Source organism: Melanerpes formicivorus, unplaced genomic scaffold, assembly GCF_026170545.1.
Source record: "Melanerpes formicivorus ecotype bairdi unplaced genomic scaffold, bMelFor1.0.p_v2 SCAF_55, whole genome shotgun sequence".
Lineage (NCBI taxonomy): Eukaryota > Metazoa > Chordata > Aves > Piciformes > Picidae > Melanerpes > Melanerpes formicivorus.
In genome coordinates, this window is record NW_027142407.1 from 3780021 (window position 1) to 3799510 (window position 19490).

Sequence of the window (19490 nt, forward strand, 5' to 3'; positions counted from 1 at the left end):
CCTGCCTGCTGGGAGTCCAAAAGCCATTTCTGATGATCCCCTTTCTTTACTTCAATAACTGAGAACTCTTATCATGACTGCTGTGCCCAAAACTGCCCCCAGTTGTGTGACTCCAAGAATTTATCTTTCTCCTATTCCCTGATGGTCCTCAACCTACTTACCTCCTCTTGGAGCTCCATCACTAAGTGGAGAAGGGCTTCTACCCCAGCACACCTGTAGTGGGTTAAAATTATTCCCCAAGATAAAATTGCCAGACCAGCTCAGCTGAAAGCAAATGAAGCTGTATTTGCAAACAAAACTGCAATCTAGAAATGAAATGCAATGAGTATGTACAAAATATGCAACATTTACTTATATGTACAATTTATAAACAACACAAAACCCCCCTGGACAAACCAGGGGGCTACTGATAACTTCCCCCTGCCTGCTCCCTTCCCTCCTGTTGTAATGAATTTATTGGCCGGAAATGAGATACAATATGAATATTATTTATTAAATATCAAAAATTGTTTTCCGGAGCCAATTGTACCCAGGTTCGTTTGCCCGGCCGATGACAGGGTGATTACATACGGTGGAAGGCTAATAAACAGTAGAGTAACAGTCTAGAACAATCGGAACTGGGAACACAGAGGAACAAACTGGAATCCCCCTGTGTGCAGGAAACCAAACAGCAGTGCTGCCTCGGGGGGCGTAGAGGAACCACCCTCGAGTTCACAGCTCAGCTAACGAAGAGGTGACAAGCTATAAACCTCAGAAATAACCAGGTAAAACAGCGTATTTACTCACGAACCGCCGAGCTGCTAACTACCAAACCTTCTGCTGAATGAACAGGTGTTTGAGTTCGTAGTTACAGTCCAGAGGGCAGTATCCACAAATGTAGAGGACACAAGGGAGCACACTGCTGTGGGGGAGGCCCAACTGGAGCACTGTACCGCTTTTGTTATCAAAAGAAGCTAATTGGCCTGAAGAAAGAGCAAGTAGGGTGCTTGTCGCCGCCTTGAATCCCATTAACACACGGGGGAGAGATAAGAGAGTAACCCAGCAAGCAAGCAAGCTATGACTGTAAGGAGCCAGAAGTATAGGAGGTCTTGCCCTGTAAATTGCCTTGTCGAAAGGGAAGGGCCCAAGGCACGTTAGCCATTCCCGTCCCGCCAAGCCGTTCACAACGGTTCTGTGGCAAGCAAGCTGCTCGCGCCGGCTCTCACGGCGCCTGGCACGTGCAGCGCCTCTCTGAAGCGCGAGGCTCGGGGATCAGGCGCAGCTACCGCTCCCCTCCAGGCAGCCTTCACGGCGCCTGCCTGTGAGGCTCCTCGACCTCAATCCGGACCCTGTAACAGAGAGGGGCAGTGGCTCAAAACAGATTTAGCTGTCCTGTTAATGCCTCGTCCAGGACACCTCCCCCTGTACGCCAGACAAGAGAAAGAGCAGAGAGCTGCAGTTAGTTACTTAACCACAACAATAACTCATTCAAGGTCAGCAAAACCAGCAGAAGCACAAGTTAGTATTTGCTAGAGTGAGGAAGCTGAAAAGAGAGAAAGTTAGTTTACCAAACTAACTGTTATGTTAGGTAGCTGTTCAATGGGATCATTTAGACGTTATTATTTTCATTTTACATCCAGTGGTAATTTATTTACCTTTTATCACTTCCTGTTCAAGATCTGTGGAAAATTTTCTAGGCACAGCCTAGAACTACCACACCACCTCTGACAGGCGTGCTCACTGCTGCCATCTGATGGTGCCACATCCAGCTGGCGGCCAGTCACCAGTGGCGTCCCCCAGGGATCAGTGCTGGGCCCCATCCTCTTTAACATCTTCATCGATGATCTGGATGAAGGGGTAGAGTCAGTCATCATCAAGTTTGCAGATGACACAAAGTTAGGGGCAGATGTTAGTCAGTTAGAGGGTAGAAAGGCTCTGCAGAGGGACCTCGACCAACTGGACAGATGGGCAGAGTCCAACGGGATGTCATTCAACAAGTCCAAGTGCCGAGTGCTGCACTTTGGCTACGGCAATCCCATGCAGAGCTATAGGCTGGGGTCGGAGTGGCTGGAGAGCTCCCAAACAGAGAGGGACCTGGGGGTGCTGATCGACAGCCACCTGAATATGAGCCAGCAGTGTGCCCAGGTGGCCAAGAGGGCCAATGGCATCCTGGCCTGCATTAGGAATAATGTGGCCAGCAGGAGCAGGGAAGTCATAGTGCCCCTGTACTCTGCTTTGGTTAGGCCGCACCTTGAGTACTGTGTCCAGTTCTGGGCCCCTCAGTTTAAGAAGGACATCGAAACACTTGAACGTGTCCAGAGAAGGGCAACAAGGCTGGGGAGAGGCCTTGAACACAAGCCCTATAAGGAGAGGCTGAGGGAGCTGGGTTTGTTTAGCCTGGAGAAGAGAAGGCTCAGGGGAGACCTCATTGCCCTCTACAACTGCCTGAAAGGTGGTTGTAGCCGGGAAGGGGTTGGTCTCTTCTCCCAGGCAACCAGCACCAGAACAAGGGGACACAGTCTCAAGCTGCGCCAGGGGAGGTTTAGACTCGAGGTGAGGAGAAAGTTCTTCACCGAGCGAGTCGTTCGTCATTGGAATGTGCTGCCCAAGGAGGTGGTGGAGTCACCGTCCCTGGAGGCGTTCAAGAGGGGATTGGACGTGGCACTTGGTGCCATGATTTAGTCATGGGGTCTGTGTTGATAGGTTGGACTCGATGATCCTCGAGGTCTCTTCCAACCTTAGTTATACTGTGATACAGTGATACTGTGATCTGATGTTGGTGTGAGGGTGGGGCACACCCCTCAGCTCCACCTGAGAAGTGTCAGAGAATCTTCTGTGCATGAGGCCATCTGTACTAACAATACACCCAGTAGGACCACTGGACCACTACCTAGTGGAAAAATTTCTCCCTCTCCAACACTCAGCCACTCTCAAGAGGCACTCCAAAGCTGCATGCATGACTGCAGGCCCACGGCTGGTATTTTTCTAGCACTCAACAAGCAGATGGAGGTTTGTGACTGGTTTCTCCCAGCCAAACTTCCTGTGGAGGAATGAGTAGTTTCCAGAGTGCTAAACAGACAAATGCCAGATGGCTGGAGCAGCCCTCATGACAAATGTCTAGCCTCGGCTGCCAGCATCCCATACCACATGTATCAGCTCCCAGATAGGAAGGCGTAGCTGCAAGTTGGGAGTGTGACTCAGGGATACCACAGAGCGCAATTTTCAGTGGTGCCACCACGTACAACAGGGCAGGGAGCAGAAAATATTTTCTTTCACTCACTTCCATCTCTGTGCAAAGGAATCTGTTTTAAAGGGCCTCCTAGTGATGGTGTAGACAAAAAAAAGCTGTTTCAAAGGCAAGATGCTTAGCTCTGTACCAGCCTTCTGCTGAGCTGGAGATAAAATTTTTGCTTCAGAAGACACAGTTTTGGTGCAATTCTCACAACAAATGACTTCAGGGAACAGTGAAGCATTGAGCTGTAGGCCAGTGTTGTAGTTTGTGCTACATAACTGTGGGCTAGTGGTAGAGAAGTTGATGCTTGCTGTTGTAAGGACTGCAAAGTCACAAGTCTATCTCAAAGCCTCATCCAATGGATTTACTGTTCCTGGGTCTCAGAAGCATCCACAACAGCAAAGCCTCCAAGCACTCTGCTTCTTTGCACTCATGACACCAGCATACAATCAGGGGACTGTGTCAGCGCTTGATTGACGGCGTGGCCATTACTCGGGCTGATGCTTGTAATCAGGAGCAGAACACAAGTGGAAAATAAAACAAGGAAATACAGGAGACAAGTCTCTGTGTGGCATCTCTCTATGCAAACCACTAATTCCAGGTGCAATTTCATGACTTCCTCATGCTGATCTAACTCTGGGCTGCCACTGAAACAATCAGCCATAACCTTCCTGCCTGCCCTGGCACAAGCTGGACCAGGGAATTTGAGTATTTTATAGTTCTTTCATGAGGTTCCTTTGCATTTGGATTAATTACTTGTGCTGGCATACTTGCTTATCCTGCCCAGGCACTGGAGGCAGCAGGAAAGCACAGTCAGCAGCAGCAGTTCACAGTGAGGTTAGCTAAAAGTTGTTGGCTTACAGCAATAGCCTCGCAGCACACCAGTTTTAACCTGTCTGAACATCTCCTCACAGGCACATCGACACAGTTCCACAGCTAGTTTCAGAGATATCCAAATGCATGTGCCACAAACCTCAGACTCATCAGTGATTTGCCCAGACTGATTTCGTTTATGCTTCAGTCTGCAAAATGCTTATGTCAGACATGAAATGAAGCTAGGACTTTGCAGAGTCCTAACAAGAGTGAGCACATGTGAGACAAAGAGCTGGCAGACAAGTTGTAACAGCACCGCCAGACAAGAGAGCTGCCTCTTGCTTTGCAAAAATAATGTTATCGCTGCTTTTATTTTCAAGAAATACATTCACCGAGGGAATAAAGCTGAGGCTTTTTTAGCCCAGTTGATGTCTAAATGGCAATCTCCAAGGGCAAATTTCAGTTCACAGGATTGCATTTCATCTGTATCAGCAGAGCACTCTGATCCCTGGATGGGATTTTGGCCGTTTTTTTATACATTTACATTCTAGAGGTGGTGGAGGTTGGTTCCGAGGAAGCCTGAGGAGGAAAACAAGGCAGGCACACTTATTGCTTTATCACATGGGATGGTGCTTAGTCCTTCTGGGAAGTTCAAGTCTCTGGGTAGTCAGCAGCTGGGCCAGTCCATTCATCAGCATCATAAATATGGTCAGCGACATCACCAGCACATAATGGCTAATGCTGCAAGGAGGAGACAGATAAAAGAAGTGAGAGAAAAGTGCAAATTTGCAGAGTGAAAAACCCCTGACAAAAAACTCTCTGAATTTTCTTTTTTGTAGGCTAGACCAAATTATTGGCCTAGTATGTCATCCTTTATACACTGCTCCTAGAAGGCAACTGTTAGAGCAGTTTCCAACCCAGTTAATTCTATTCTGTTCTACTACTGTGCAAAAACTGAAGTCTATGACAAAAGAAAACCATGAGAACCATAGCAAACACAATGAGCATATACCACAGCAGTAAGAGGTACTGTCTGCATTTTCCAATCAAGTGACTGAAAGCACTTGAAAACTTCCTGTTCGCTGTGAACTGATAACACAAAATCTAGGGAGAACTGTGCCATTAGGCAGACATTAGGCTCAAGGTGAGGAGAAAGTTCTTCACTGAAAGAGAGATTGGCCATTGGAATGTGCTGCCCAGGGAGGTGGTGGAGTCCCTGTCCCTGTAGGTGACCGTAAAAGGATTGGATGTGGCACTTGGAGCCATGGTTTAGTTGTCATGAGGTGTTAGGTATTAGGCAATAGGTTAGACTTGATGATCTCTGAGGCCTTTTCCAACCTGGTTGATTCCATGATTCCTTGCTAGTAAGACAACTCAGAGATTTCTGTTAACTGAAGTGCAGTTTTCTAAAGCAAACATTATTTCAGTGGTAGGCAGCTTTAAGAAAGAAAAAAAAAATCAGTATTTTTTTCACTCAACACTTTTACAAATTGCAGAATTCTCTGCTATGGTAACACATGGTTTTAAAGAAATTAAATAAATGAGTTCTAATGGCTAAGAAGCATAGTATGAAGATGCAGCTTCAGTCACTAATGATTTGTTCTCCACTTGCTCAGATTCTGATACCTGGTGTTCACCAGTGTTTTATAGTTTCATAGTTTCATTCAGGGTTGGAAGGGACCACAAGGATCATCTAGTTCCAACCCCCCTGCCATGGGCAGGGACACCCCACACTAGATCAGGCTGGACAGAGCCTCATCCAGCCTGCTCTTAAACACCTCCAGGGACGGGGCCTCAACCACCTCCCTGGACAACCCATTCCAGGGTCTCACCACCCTCATGGTGAAGAACTTCCTCCTCACATCTAGCCTGAATCTCCCCACCTCTAGCTTCATTCCATTCCCCCTAGTCCTATCACTACCTGAGATCCTGAGAAGTCCTTCCCCAGCCTTCCTGTAGGCCCCCTTCAGATACTGGAAGGCGACAATTAGGTCACCTCGGAGCCTTCTCTTCTGCAGACTGAACAGCCCCAACTCCTTCAGTCTGCCCTCATAGGAGAGGTGCTCCAGCCCTCTGATCATCCTTGTGGCCCTTCTCTGGACACGTTCCAGCACCTCCACATCCCTCTTGTAATAGGGGCTCCAGAACTGGACGCAGTACTCCAGGTGGGGTCTCACCAGGGCTGAGTAGAGGGGGAGGATCACCTCCCTCGACCTGCTGGCCACACTTCTCCTGATGCAGCCCAGGATCTGATTGGCTTTGCAGGCTGCAAGTGCACATTGAGAGCTCATGTTGAGCTTTTTGTCCACCAGCACCCCCAAGTCTCTCTCCTCAGGGCTACTTTCCAGCCAGTCACTGCCCAGCCTGTATTTGTGCCTGGGATTGCCTCGACCCAGATGCAGGACCCTGCACTTGCTCTTATTGAACTTCATGAGGTTGGCTTGTGCCCACCTCTCCAGCCTGTCAAGGTCCCTCTGGATGGCCTCCCTTCCCTCCAGCGTGTCTGCTGCACCACACAGCTTGGTGTCATCAGCAAACTTGCTGAGGGTGCACTCAATGCCACTGTCCATGTCACCCACAAAGATGTTGAACAAGACAGGTCCCAGGACTGATCCCTGAGGGACTCCGCTTGTCACTGGCCTCCACTGGGACATGGAGCCATTGACAGCCACTCTTTGGGTGCAGCCATCAAGCCAGTTCCTTATCCATCTAGTGGTCTACCCATCAAACCCATGTGTCACCAATTTGGAGACCAGGATGTGGTGCGGGACAGTGTCGAAGGCTTTGCTCAGGTCCAGGTAAATGACATCAGTTGCTCGCCCCTCATCTATTAATTTTGTCACCTGCTCATAGAAGGCAACCAGGTTGGTCAGGCAGGATTTGCCCTTGGCAAAGCCATGCTGACTGTTCCCAATCACCTCTTCACTATTCTTTTGAGCAAGTAGTGACTCCAGGAGGATCTGCTCCATGATCTTTCCAGGCACAGAGGTGAGACTGACTGGTCTGTAGTTCCCTGGTTCCTCCTTCTTACCCTTTTTGAAGATGGGGGCAATGTTTCCCCTTTTCCAGTCCATGGGGACTTCACCAGATTGCCATGACTTTTGAAATATAATAGAGAGGGGTTTAGCAACCTCATCTGCCAGTTCTCTCAGCACCCATGGGTGTATCCCGTTGGGTCCCATGGACTTGAACACTTTCAGGTTCTTCAGGTGATCACGAACCTGATCTGCACTTACAATGGGCAGTTCTTCCTCTGTTACAGAGGGACTATTTAGTGTCAGACCTGAGATCTGACCTAGCACATCCAGCATCCTGTGTTCAATGCCTGAATTGAACTGCTGTTAATGTGAGCCACTAACCATTAAGACATCAGAATTTTTCTAAATTCAGTGGATGGCTTTTCTAAATTCAGTAGCTGGATGGCTTAACATCTTATGCATTACTGGTAACATCTCAGCTTTCCTTCTCATTTGGCACTAGAACTGCTGTTTTTCATTTAAGTATCAACACCACTTTGCTTCTAGCTTTCAAAGAAAACTTGAATGAGAAATCTAAAAACAAGAAGCCTGATGAAGACCCTGCCTTTATTCCTACAGACACCCTGACATAGTCACCAGGGGATTTGCAACTTGCTGCCATCAGCCTGGTCCTTACACAGGCAGAGCTGCTATTCCAAAATGATTTTTTCCATCTGTAGGTGCCAATCAACTGGGGAAGGGGGGGGGGGGTGGGGGGGGGGTGGGTATACAGAGGCTTTGTTGAAGGAAAGGTCTCCATAAACTCTGTTTAGCTACCTGTCAAAGGATGGGGTTCTCCATTTTTCCCTTGATATACTACCAAAGGCTGAATAGTTATGCTCAGTTATTAAAATATTAGCAGTTTCAGACTAAATAAATATATTTATACACTACATCATAGAGCACAATTAAAACCAATCTCAGTCTACTCGTCACATAATTACAGCTGACATCTCTGGAGATATCAGCAACTGTTACTGCAGTGCCTGCAGGCAACTCTGCTTAGTAGAATAGTTCTCAGGCTGGAGTAATGGTGTAATTAAACAAACAAAGCAAGACTCTTACAAGTATATGCCACAACAATAATACAAAAGAACAGCAGTGTAGGTACAGTGGGGCAATGCTTATCAAGGATGAGATGGGCAAAGACAGTTAATGGTAGAGAAAATGTAGTTGGTGTAGGGGATCAGGAATGAAGGTAAGGCAGCACTGTTCAGTAAGTGCCTTATGTGCAGTCAAGAGGCAAAGCTGGTGCTAGGAAGTCTTTTTATCAGGAGGGAAGACACCCATTTCAGTGGCAAGGAACCAAAAGGAGAACATAAAAGGCACTACCATCTCTTGGCTTTGTTAGTGGCAGTGTACATAGGTGAGAAGTACTAATCAAAGACAAGAAGAAACAAAGATCAGCAAAAAAAAAAAAAAGAGGGAGGGCAGTAGGGGGAAATCAATCTTGCTCCAAAATGTGGCTCTCTCCCAAGACAGGCTAAATCCTAAGATGGCAGACATGATTAGAAGCTGGGAAGACATGAAGATGGAGTAAGTTACCATAGCAATTACAAAACTAAAAGCAAAACAAGCAAAATTCACACAACTCATACAAGGACTTGGATGAGGACTCTCCAGAAGAGTCCAAGGACCTTATTTCTACATGACATGCTACTTTGACCTGTGAGATTGTTCCCAAGCATATGCTCAGATTTAGATTCCAAATTTTAAGTAACTATATCGCCAGGCAGGATCCCATACCCTCTCTTCTCTGTTTCTTACAAAATAAATCACAAAGCACATGTCTCCTAACTCCTGTTTTAGAAATTATTGATAAGCACTGTTTTCCTTCTAGGTAAAGACCGTTGTTTTAATAGTGAGACCTAGAAGCCCCAGCATCTGTTATCTTAAAACTTATAAAAAAGTATTTTGTGCTTTAGCTATGTCTTCTGAACCTTATAACTGCAGAAAAACAGTTGAGACTGTATCTTTATCTGCCAGCAATTGTTATAGAAACAGTAAGGAAATGGTATAGTTACGTGTCTGTATAAAAATATGTAATACTGTCACATTAAAGGCTTTAGAGTTTACCTTGACTATGTGCATACACAGTATAGATACAGTAGGCTTTAAAGGTTGGATCTCTTTATCTATAGTGGTCTACAGGTGCAGAGAGATCTACAGAGGTAGATAAACATTGCTTTTAAGACAGAGAATTATTTTAGTGACAAAGAACCCAAAAAGCTGGTTATTCTACTTGTCTGCTATGAGAAAATAGAAGACCAAGTCAGAATAAAACTTCTTATGAAGTATTGAAGTATGAAGCATTGACTAATGAGGGTTTCTACTGACCTTGCACAGTCTCCGAGAGGATATAAAGTTTTGAAGCATGGCCATTAGAAAAGCCATAGCAAGCTGTCTCCATTAAAAAAAGACTAAGTATGAAAATACACAGAGGTTTTGCAAACGTGGCACACATACCACTGGATTATGACAGACTTCAGAGGCATGAAGCTTTACGGGGCAAATAAATTGCTTATTTTCCCCCTGTGACTGAAATGATGTGGTAAACTGGTAATACAAAATGAGCCCAAATAATTGTGTGTGCACAAATACACTTCCTAGTAGAGTCACAAAATCCAAAAAGAATTAAAGAAAAACAAAAACAAAAATAAAGAGAGAGAGAAAGCAGCTGCCCCTAAGGGTTCACAGGTTATGCTGAGATATAAACAGCTGGGGAAGAAAAGAACAATCATTTCCTTCACTGACTCAGACTTCTCCAGAAAATGTTGGCAACACGTAAAACATCAACTGAGATGCAATATTTTCACAGGGTGCTGTCAAAGCAACAACAGACAACACTGCAATGGGAATGCCACAGAGCTGTCACTGCAATTGCAACAGGAGGACAGGAAAGAGCCATGGTAGTAACTCACTCCCACTGTTTTTGGGAATTACCCAAAACCCCATGAAGCTCATCTTCCCTTTCAGAAATGAACAACAACTAAAAATAAGATGATCTGTTGCCTGCTGATTTTGCCAAGCTTGTGGATCACACACGAGAAATCAGCTCAGAGGAGAAGGTTCAGGTGCCAAGATATTGCTCATGTTAGGTAAAAGTAGGACCCCTTTGTCTCTGTGTCTATGGTTTAATCTCTTCTCTTATGCAACCTAGCAAATGTTATCTTCTGTGTATATACACACATACATTATAAAACACATATGAAGAAACTACAATAATGTAGGTGGCAAAGTCAAGCACTCAGAAGTGACAACAAATTTAGAGCTGCCTGAGCATTATGCACTACCACATTAAAAATTAATCACAAATTGCTCTTTTGAAAAGACATTTTCAGTGCTTTCTTCAGTGCTCAAAACACACACGTGGAGAGGCAGAATTATGGTTGTGCATAATGAGTTCCCCTAAACTCTTCAGGGTAAGGCAAACTTCCAGCTGAAATGGATCCAAAAATTTATTACCACTGTAAATCTGTTATAGAGACCATACATCAGAGAGGCTATTTGAGTACTTGTAGCAATTCATATTTTACCTAGGATCATAGAATGGTTTGGATTGGAAGGGGCCTTTAAAGGTCATCTAGTTCAAACCCTCTGCAGTGAGAAGGGACATCTTCAACTAGATCAAGTTGCTCAGCATTAGCAATTTTTGACTGCCAAGACCCAGTTAGAAAGTTTCTTTCCAAGAGAACAGAACTTTTCTGAGGTTTTCAATATCCTTTCTTAATCTGCATAGAAATTCAAGCCAAAGGATGAGGCCATCTAATTTATCCTAGACCCATCATAGCAAGGAAGTGTGCTGTTAAAGCATTGTTTGATCTAACAGTATCTCCTCCCATTAGGAAAGTTCAAAGGCAGCTGCAAGCAAGAATTTGAACCTCCAAAACAAAAAAAAGCTAGAATGTGTGTGCATGTGTGTACAAAGCCAACTCCCTCAGCTTGTCCTTGTATGAGAAGTGCTCCAGCCTTCCAATCACCTTTGTGGGCCTCCTCTGGATCCTCTCCAACAGATCCATGTCCTTCTTGTGTTGAAGACTCCAGGGCTGGACACAGTACTCTAAGTGGGGTCTCACAAGAGCAGAATAGAGGGGCAGAATCACTTCCCTTGACCTGCTGGCCAGGCAACTTTTGATGCAGCCCAGGATGCAATTTGCCTTCCAGGCTGCAAGTGCACATTGATGTCAAGCACCTCATCAAAAAGCAACCCCAAGGTCCTTCTCTGCAGGGCTGCTCTCAATGCACTCATCACCCAGCCTGTAACTGTGCTTGGGATTGCCCCAAGCCAGGTGCAGGACCTTGTATTTTGCCTTGCTGAACTTCACAAGGTTGGTATGGGCCCACCTCTCCAGGCTGTAAAGGTCCCTCTAGATGGTATCCCTTCCCTCCAGCACGTCAACCACACCACACAGAGTGGTGTCATCAGCAAATCTCCTGAGGGTGCCCTCAATCCCACTGTCCATGAAGATCTTAAACTGCACTGATCCCAGTATTGATCCCTGAAGGACTCCACTTATCACAGGTCTCCATTCAGACATTGAGCCATTGATTGTGATGCTGAGCAGCCATCTAGCCAATTCCTTATCCACCAAGTGGTCCATCCATCAAATCTTTCTGTCTTTCCTATTTAAAGACCAGGATGTTGTACAGGACAGTGTACAACACTGTGCTGCGACCCCATCATAAAATAGAATAGAATAGAATAGAATAGAATAGAATAGAATAGAATAGAATAGAATAGAATAGAATAGAATAGAATAGAATAGAATAGAATAGAATAGAATAGAATAGAACAAACCAGGTTGGAATAGAACAAACCAGGTTGGAAGAGACCTTCGAGATCGTGTCCAGCCTATCCTCCAACACTATCTAACCAACTAAACCATGGCACCAACCCATCAAGTCTCTTCTTAAACACCTCCAGTGATGGCCACCAAATTCGTCAGGCAGGATTTGCTCTTGGTGAAGCCATGCTGACTTCCACCAATCACCTCCTTATTTTCTATGTGCCCTAGCACAGTCTTCAAGAAAATCTGCCACATTACCTTGCTGGGCACTGAGGTGAGACTGACTGGCTTGTAGTTCCCCAGGTCTTCCATATCTCCCTTTTCAAAAGTAGGGGTTGTGTTTCCCCTTTCCCAGTCAGCAGCAACTTCACCAGACTGCCATGACTTTTCAAATATGACAAAAAATGGCTTTGCAACTTTATCTGCTAGTTCCCTCAGGACTGTGTACCTTCAGCTTCATTAGTCTCAAACCTGGTCTTCTCTTAAGTGGGAGGATCTTCACTCTCCTAGTCCCAGTCCTTACCTTCTGCAACTTGGATGGTATGGTTAGTGCCCTTACCGTTGAAGACCAAGACAAAAAAGCTGTTGAATACCACAGCGTCTCCATCTCCTGTGTGACCAGGTCCACCGTTTCCCTCTGGAGAGGGCCCACATTTTTCCTGTATGTCACTGATGTGCTTATAAAAACTTTTCTTGTTACCCCTGATGTCCCCAGCCAGATTTAATTCTACCTGGGCTTTAGCTTTCCTAACTTGATCCCTGGCTGCTTGGACAACTTCTTTGTATTTCTTTGTCATGGATTTAGCCACTTGAATCTGCAGATGAACATTCAATATCATGCTGAAAGTGCTGGCTGGACAAAGCATCATGGAGCTTTTAGTTTGGATTGTGACATGAGTGGCTTCCTGTTTCCAGTTTCTGCTTCTGGTTTTGGGGTGTTGGTCTTTTCCTCTGTGGGCTTGGGGAGTGAAGGAGCAGTTTTATCACTGGCTTCTGCTGCTGCTTTTGCTCTGCTTTTCTGTGAAACAGCCTAAGGTGACTGCACATTGTATCATTTCATTGGACACTCCATATCTCAACCCACTTTTTTTGTGTTGCTTTCCCTCCCTTCTGTGCGTGGGGGGCTTGCTTGTGAGAGCAGACTGTCAAACCTGGCTATTCTCCCAGGTTACCTGTCCCCATTTCCACCCTCTGTAGGCTTTCTTTGTGCAGCTAATTGCAGACAGAAGCTCCCTGCTCATCCATGCAAGCCTCCTGGCCTCAGAGAAGGGGATCCTTGAATACTAACCAGCTTATTTGTTCTCTCTCCCTTACAGGGCTTTATTCCATGGTACCCTACTAAGCAAGTCCTTGAGGAGTTGAAAGTCTGCTCTCCTGAAGTCCAGGCCAATGCACTTGGTATGCCTTGTATTTATTTCTCTCTCCTCATAAGTAAGACTGCACAGCTGAAAACCTACCCTATGCTGTATGCTGTGAAGGCTAGTAAGAATCAAAGTACACAAATCCTCTCATTTTAGCTGTTACTTCTATGTTTAAATGCTACAGATTTCCTCTTCCCCAACCAGAAGGATGAGAATATGCAGGTCTTAACTGTCACCAGCATATTTGAACAAGGTTCATTACTTCACAGGGGATTGCATGCAGAAGTTTAACTGGATTCAAGAAAATTAACAATTTTGATAAATTATAACAGTGATTACAAAGAATTCAAATGCAAAACAATAATTAAAACATGGGGGGGGGAAGGTGTTGTGTAATTAGTGTTCTTTAGAAATAAAAGAACACCTACTAACTTATTTCTTGCCATGCTAGATTCATTACTTACTCCATACTGCTCTCACACAGACTTTTAGACACAAGTTTTATCTTGGGCCACACATACATGTATACCTGTGTGCATGTGCATTTAAAGAACAGGGAACATAACTGAACTATTTGATTAAGGAGAGTAATTGAGAAACACAAGAGTTCCGAGATGATAAATGATGAGAAGCATAGCCAGCAGGTCAAGGGAGGTGATTCTCCCCCTCTACTCTGCTCTGGTGAGACCCCACCTGGAGTACTGTGTCCAGTTCTATAGCCCCTATTACAGGAAGGATCTGGATGTGCTGGAATGTGTCCAGAGAAGGGCCACACCAGAAGGCTGGAGTTCCTCTCCTACGAGGACAGACTGAGGGAGTTGGGGCCATTCAGTCTGGAGAAGAGAAGGCTTTGAGGAGACCTCCTTGTGGCCTCCCAGTATTGCAAGGGGGCCTACAAGAAAGCTGGAGAGGGACTTTTTAGGGTGTCAGGGAGGGATAGGCCTAGGGGGAATGGGAAAAAAGTTATAAATGGGTAGATTCAGATTGGATGTGAGGAAGAAGTTCTTCCCCATGAGGGTGGTGAGGCACTGGCACAGGTTGCCCAGGGAGGTGGTAGAAGCCTCATCCCTGGAGGTTTTGAAGGCCAGGCTGGATGTGGTACTGAGCAACCTGCTGTAGTGTGAGGTGTCCCTGCCCATGGCCCGGGGGTTGGAACTAGATGATCCTTCTCCCTTCCAACCCTAACAATTCTGTGATTCTACGATAGTAACCTATGAGCCTTTTAAAATGCAATGGAGGCACAAACCCCAAAAAGAAATACTGTACCTTGTTCCAATATCCAGCCAGCTCCCATAATCCTTAACCAAAAAGAAAAAATGCTGGGAAATAAAAACGCTTTTGATTAGTACAACCACATTGCACAATTTGAAATGCAGAATTAAAACCCCATGTTTTCAGGCTGTTCACTCCAAGTTTCCAATTCCTCAAGTAGGACATGGGTAAGACCTTTCCGGGAATGTTTATTTGGACCAGTTTAGGAGCCAGGAACAGATTTTAAATGGTATCAAACACCGACAGCTAAAGGGGGACTAAGTTCTGTCAGGCTGGGGTTGCAACAAGCAGATTACCATCAATGAACTTTTGCAGTAAGAAAAGCCAAGCCACCTCATTGTTTGAAATAACAGGATCACAGGATGTTAGGGGTTGGAAGGGACCTACAAAGATCATCAAGTCCAACCCCCCTGCCAGAGCAAGACCATAGAATCCAGTACAGGTCACACAGGAACACATCCAGATGGATCTTGAAAGTCTCCAGAGAAAGAGACTCCACAACCCCTCTGGGGATGCCAAACAATGCCTAGTACCAAAGAGAAGGCTGCATATGGTTTTCATGGAATTCCACCATACATTTATTTGGGTAACTCTGGCAATTCCCCACCTGTAAAACTGAAATAATGCTGGGAAAAGACAGTGCTTGTCCATCACTGAATCCCACAGATTCTAGCTGGTGGTCATATTGATTCAAGACAACAAATCAGTTGGGTTTGGAATTATTTTTTTCCCGCTAACTTTCTTATTTCTTGATACACACACAGCTTCAGAATATCAAACCTCTTTGGTAATATTTTGTTTTGTACACCAGGTACATAATTGCTAATTGATTTAAACTAGCCAAAGTGAAATAGGAGAGTAAGTGAGACAAAGATATGGATATGCTAGGGCTTGCTACACACCAGTACATGCCTGCACATTTCTTTCAGTTTAGTTAGATTTATTTTATTAGTGAAACGCTGAGTGTATTTTATGGGCATTTTAATCCTTTTCCTGTGGAAGTTATTAAAAAAATAAATAAATCAGATCACTCAAAGATTTTTTTGAAACTACACAAAACTCTACCATCTCCATTTCTCACTCTACAGACAAGTTAGTCATTATTTGGGTTTTTCCTATCAGGTGAGATCCACAAATCACAGGAGGTGCTAGTCTCTTTTCAGTGTGTCCTGTGATAGGACAAGGGGCAATGGATACAAACAGGAACACAGAAAGTTCTACCTCAACAGGAAGGAAAACTTCTTTACTGCGAGGTAACAGAGCACTAGAACAGGCTGTGGAGTCGCTGCAGACTTTCAAGATTTGCCTGAATGCATTCCAGTGTGACCTGCTCTGGTCAGCCCAATGGGTTTGGATTTGATCTTCAGAGGTTTCTTCCAACTCCTACCATTCTATGGTTCTACTGTGCAAGGAAATCAAGTCAGGAATTCTTACTCCAAAAGGACAAAACTAAACCAGCATTTATTGAGTGAGAACACCAGTTCTACTTACTGCTTAGAAAAGGTTTATGTTTACCTTGTAATGCCCAGTGGCACTGCTTGCTAGGTAGCAGACAGTCTGAGTGGGCAATAAAAACATACTGTAACCATTATGTTGCGGTATTGCTTAGCTTTGAACTGAATTTGGGTTTTTTAGCCAGCTTGGTCTGTGGATGCAAGCTTTCTGAAGATAATGTTTCCTAACAGCTCCAAAGTGTTTTTTTGGGTATTGCTGATTTCCTGGATTCTGTCAACTCCAGAGTCATTTCTCCTTGGCCCTTTTTTCCACAGGAAAGTGGGGTGACTAAAAGTTTCAACATTCATTAAAAATGAACTAAACCCTGCACACAGCTACAATTTATATTCTTATTTAGAAAGCACATGAAAAAATCAGAATGATAACTTATTACTTCATTTTTATTTATTAATATGAGGATATTGGTTCTGCAGAAACATTAATTTCATGAAATGCAAAAAGTGGTGACTGGAGGAGTTTTATCTCTAAATTATGTTGGGATTTCAATCCAATTCACTGCCCTAGTTACAAAGACTTTGAAGTCTGAAACAAATTCAGATATCTCTAGATGAAATTAGGAGAACTCTCTGCTTCTTGATCTTACTTGAAGAGAATGTGAAACAACTTACCAAAGCCATGATGTCTGAAATCACAAGAACAATGAGGAAAAGGCTGCAAAGGAAAAAAAGAGAAAAAAAGACCCAGATCATTGACCTATATTTATGGCCACAGATGTTACAGAGCTAACTAAAATCCACATAAATGAATTAAGATGATTTCTTGCCCTTGCCTTTCCATCATTCAGCTACATTTCAGTGTATGACAGAACAGTTAAAATACATGATTTGGACATCTGGCATTTGTAATCCCACCCTGCTCAGAAAAGTATTTTGTATTAAGAGAGTTTCAGTTTTGCAACACAGAAGCCTAACACAAGTAATTTACTGGAGAACAAAAGCATCTTACAATCAGCGTCTGCCCATTCCTGATACAGGGAGCTTCTATGCCAAGTGAAGCTGATTTAGAGGCAAAGCTGGCATCAGTAGATACCTGAGCTGATCGGTCCTATCCTGACAAATAGGTAGGTAGGAGGCTAGGTAGGAAGCTGTTTGATCCCTTTTCATATCCCTAGGTGACTGTAAGCTGCTTAGGGAACACTCAGTATTTTGGTGGCAGGCTCCCAAGCCCACAGGCCTCTCTGTCAGGCAGCAAGTTGCTTCTGGAAAGCAGGCTGGAGCCAGTAAAAGGAACCAGAAGGGAGCACACAGAGCTGTTTTTCCCCCCATTAAACTAATCTTCTTTTCATTAAACTATGTAAATTCTAAATTACATGAAAGTAATTGCTATAGCTAGTTAAAACTAGTTTCTAAGTTAATGACACTTTAGTAATGTTGCAAACAGTTGACCCATTAACAGAGAAGTCTTTAACTAGAATAGAGTTAGTTTGTTAGTACTACCATCATAAATCCATGAAGTTTTTTGGGGGATAAAATATCCTGCTGCAGTGTTGCATGAGCATGTTCTGGGGGAACCCCCATACCAATGCCTCCTGATGAGGAAGTTTCTGATGTTGCCTATGTCAGCCATGCTCCATTCGTAAAAAAGGATGCAACAAACTAGCTGTATCTCAGATGCACTGAAAGGCTTCTGTCCACTTGCCTATGGCTCAGATCACAGAATCACAGAATTTCAGGGTCTGGAAGGGACCTTGAAAGGTCATCCAGTCCAAGCCCCCTGCCAGAGCAGGATCACCTACACCAGATTACACAGGAACACATCCAGGCGAGCTTTGAGTATCTCCAGAGAGGGGAACTTCACAACTGCCCTGGGCAGCCTGGTCCAGTGCTCTGTCACCCTCATAGTGAAATTTTTTTCCCTCATATTTACATGAAGCTTCCTATGCCTCATCTTCCACCCATTGCCCCTTGTCCTGTCATTGGGCATCACTGAGAAGAGCCTGGCTTCACTGAAATCTTGTGGTGCCTAGGAGGCACTCAGCTAGAGGGCTGTTTCCACAGACAAGCTCCAAGAACATATTCTGACAGAACATTCCCCACAAACAGCAAAACCAATAAATCTTTAACCTGTAAACAGGGAGTTTAGAAGTAATTCATCCAGTTCATAAAAATCTGCCTTTTTTTCTCCTTTCTGAACTGCAAGAAGCCTTTCACATTAAGAAAGCACTAATCTGGGGGCATGTTTATGCACTGCAAAGACAAGACTGATTCCTGTGATGGTTTATTTTATCTAACAGGGCCAGTAAGACTTCAGTGCAGCACAGACTTCAGGATGTGCTGACAACTGGAGCACAGCCTCTCCCAAGAACCCTGGGTGCATCTTGCTTCAGCCTGGTCCCTGTGCTGATGCTGTGGCAGCATCAATGTCACTGTTACTTCAGCACAGCTAAATGAAGCTAGCACAAATATGAGCTGGAGCTGTCACTACTGCCTCACAGGTGGCACAGATGTACTCATGTCCTCTGGTTTAAGAAGCTTGGTACTGTTTCCCCTTTCACACACACAGATGCACATTCTAGGAAAGCTTTTAAGATCACCAATGCTGTCATGTTATGCATTCACAAGTTAGGAAATGCTGACCTTTGTGATGCCTGAGCTCTAGAAATGGAAGTTGCCAGCTGGTCTTCTGAGCAACCTCAATTACTCAGTGCACCCCTGCTCTTGTGTAAGCCTTAGTGAAAATGATGAAGAAAGCCTCCCTTGGGGATCAAGGGACAGCCCAAGTATGCTGCACACACAGCTGAGACAGAGAAAGTAAAGGGCTGGTAAGCCTTGTATTTATCCCTCCAACATGGAGTCAGATCTTGGGCTGTCCTGTACCTCATTAGTACTGGATGGTGCTGCACAAAGACATGACAGCACAGCACAGGCAGGATGAAAAGACAAAGGATTTCACATCAAGCAAGAGCAGCTTCTTCCTGCTCAGCTGTGCAATATGCAGGACAGAGTCCCTGAAGCTCTCTTGACATCAACACTAAGACATTTTCTTAACCTCACACACCATTCCATGGTGACAGAACTCAAAACCCTGTAGCTGATAGGGACCTCCACCATCTCAGCACCATTCACAGTCCTGCATGATGAGCAGGGAGTTTAAGTCATGTGCACTGGGTCCATGAAAAGGGGTAGGGAAGGTTAACAGTTAAAAAAGCACAAATGAAATACTTGAAATAGTGAAAAGTATGAGGGCATTTCAAATCTGGATACAGCACTCTGCAAGGCTGGACACTCATATCATGTTATCTTTGAGAAGTCTGGCCAGCAGGTCAAGGGGGTTGATTCTCCCCGTCTACTCAGCTCTGGTGAGACCCCACCTGGAGTACTGCCTCCAGTTCTGGAGCCCCTATTACAAGAGGGATATGGACATGCTGGAACGTGTCCAGAGAAGGGCCATGAGGATGATCAGAGGGCTGGAGCACCTCTCCTATGAGGACAGACTGAAGGAGTTGGGGCTGTTCAGTCTGGAGAAGAGAAGGCTCCAAGGTGACCTAATTGTGGCCTTCCACAATTAGGAAACC

The 19490-nt window shown here is 44.8% G+C and overlaps 1 protein-coding gene across 4 annotated transcripts in view; it reads right to left on the bottom strand.

The window, feature by feature from the left end:
* Positions 1-255: 255 nt before the first annotated feature.
* The window catches only part of PIGN (phosphatidylinositol glycan anchor biosynthesis class N), a 125358-nt gene continuing 106123 nt past the window's right edge, over positions 256-19490 (bottom strand). For 2 of the 4 annotated variants that reach the window (XM_068161007.1, XM_068161003.1), the window contains exons 27-30: positions 16585-16627; positions 14456-14508; positions 3260-4765; positions 256-1824 (exon numbers count right to left, since the gene is read on the bottom strand). In XM_068161007.1, coding sequence (XP_068017108.1) covers positions 4642-4765; positions 14456-14508; positions 16585-16627 — 220 coding nt within the window. In that variant the 3' untranslated portion in view covers positions 256-1824; positions 3260-4641. Of the gene's footprint in view, positions 1825-2457; positions 4766-14455; positions 14509-16584; positions 16628-19490 lie in introns of those variants that run through there. The other 2 variants (XM_068161005.1, XM_068161006.1) reach the window with 2 other exon arrangements.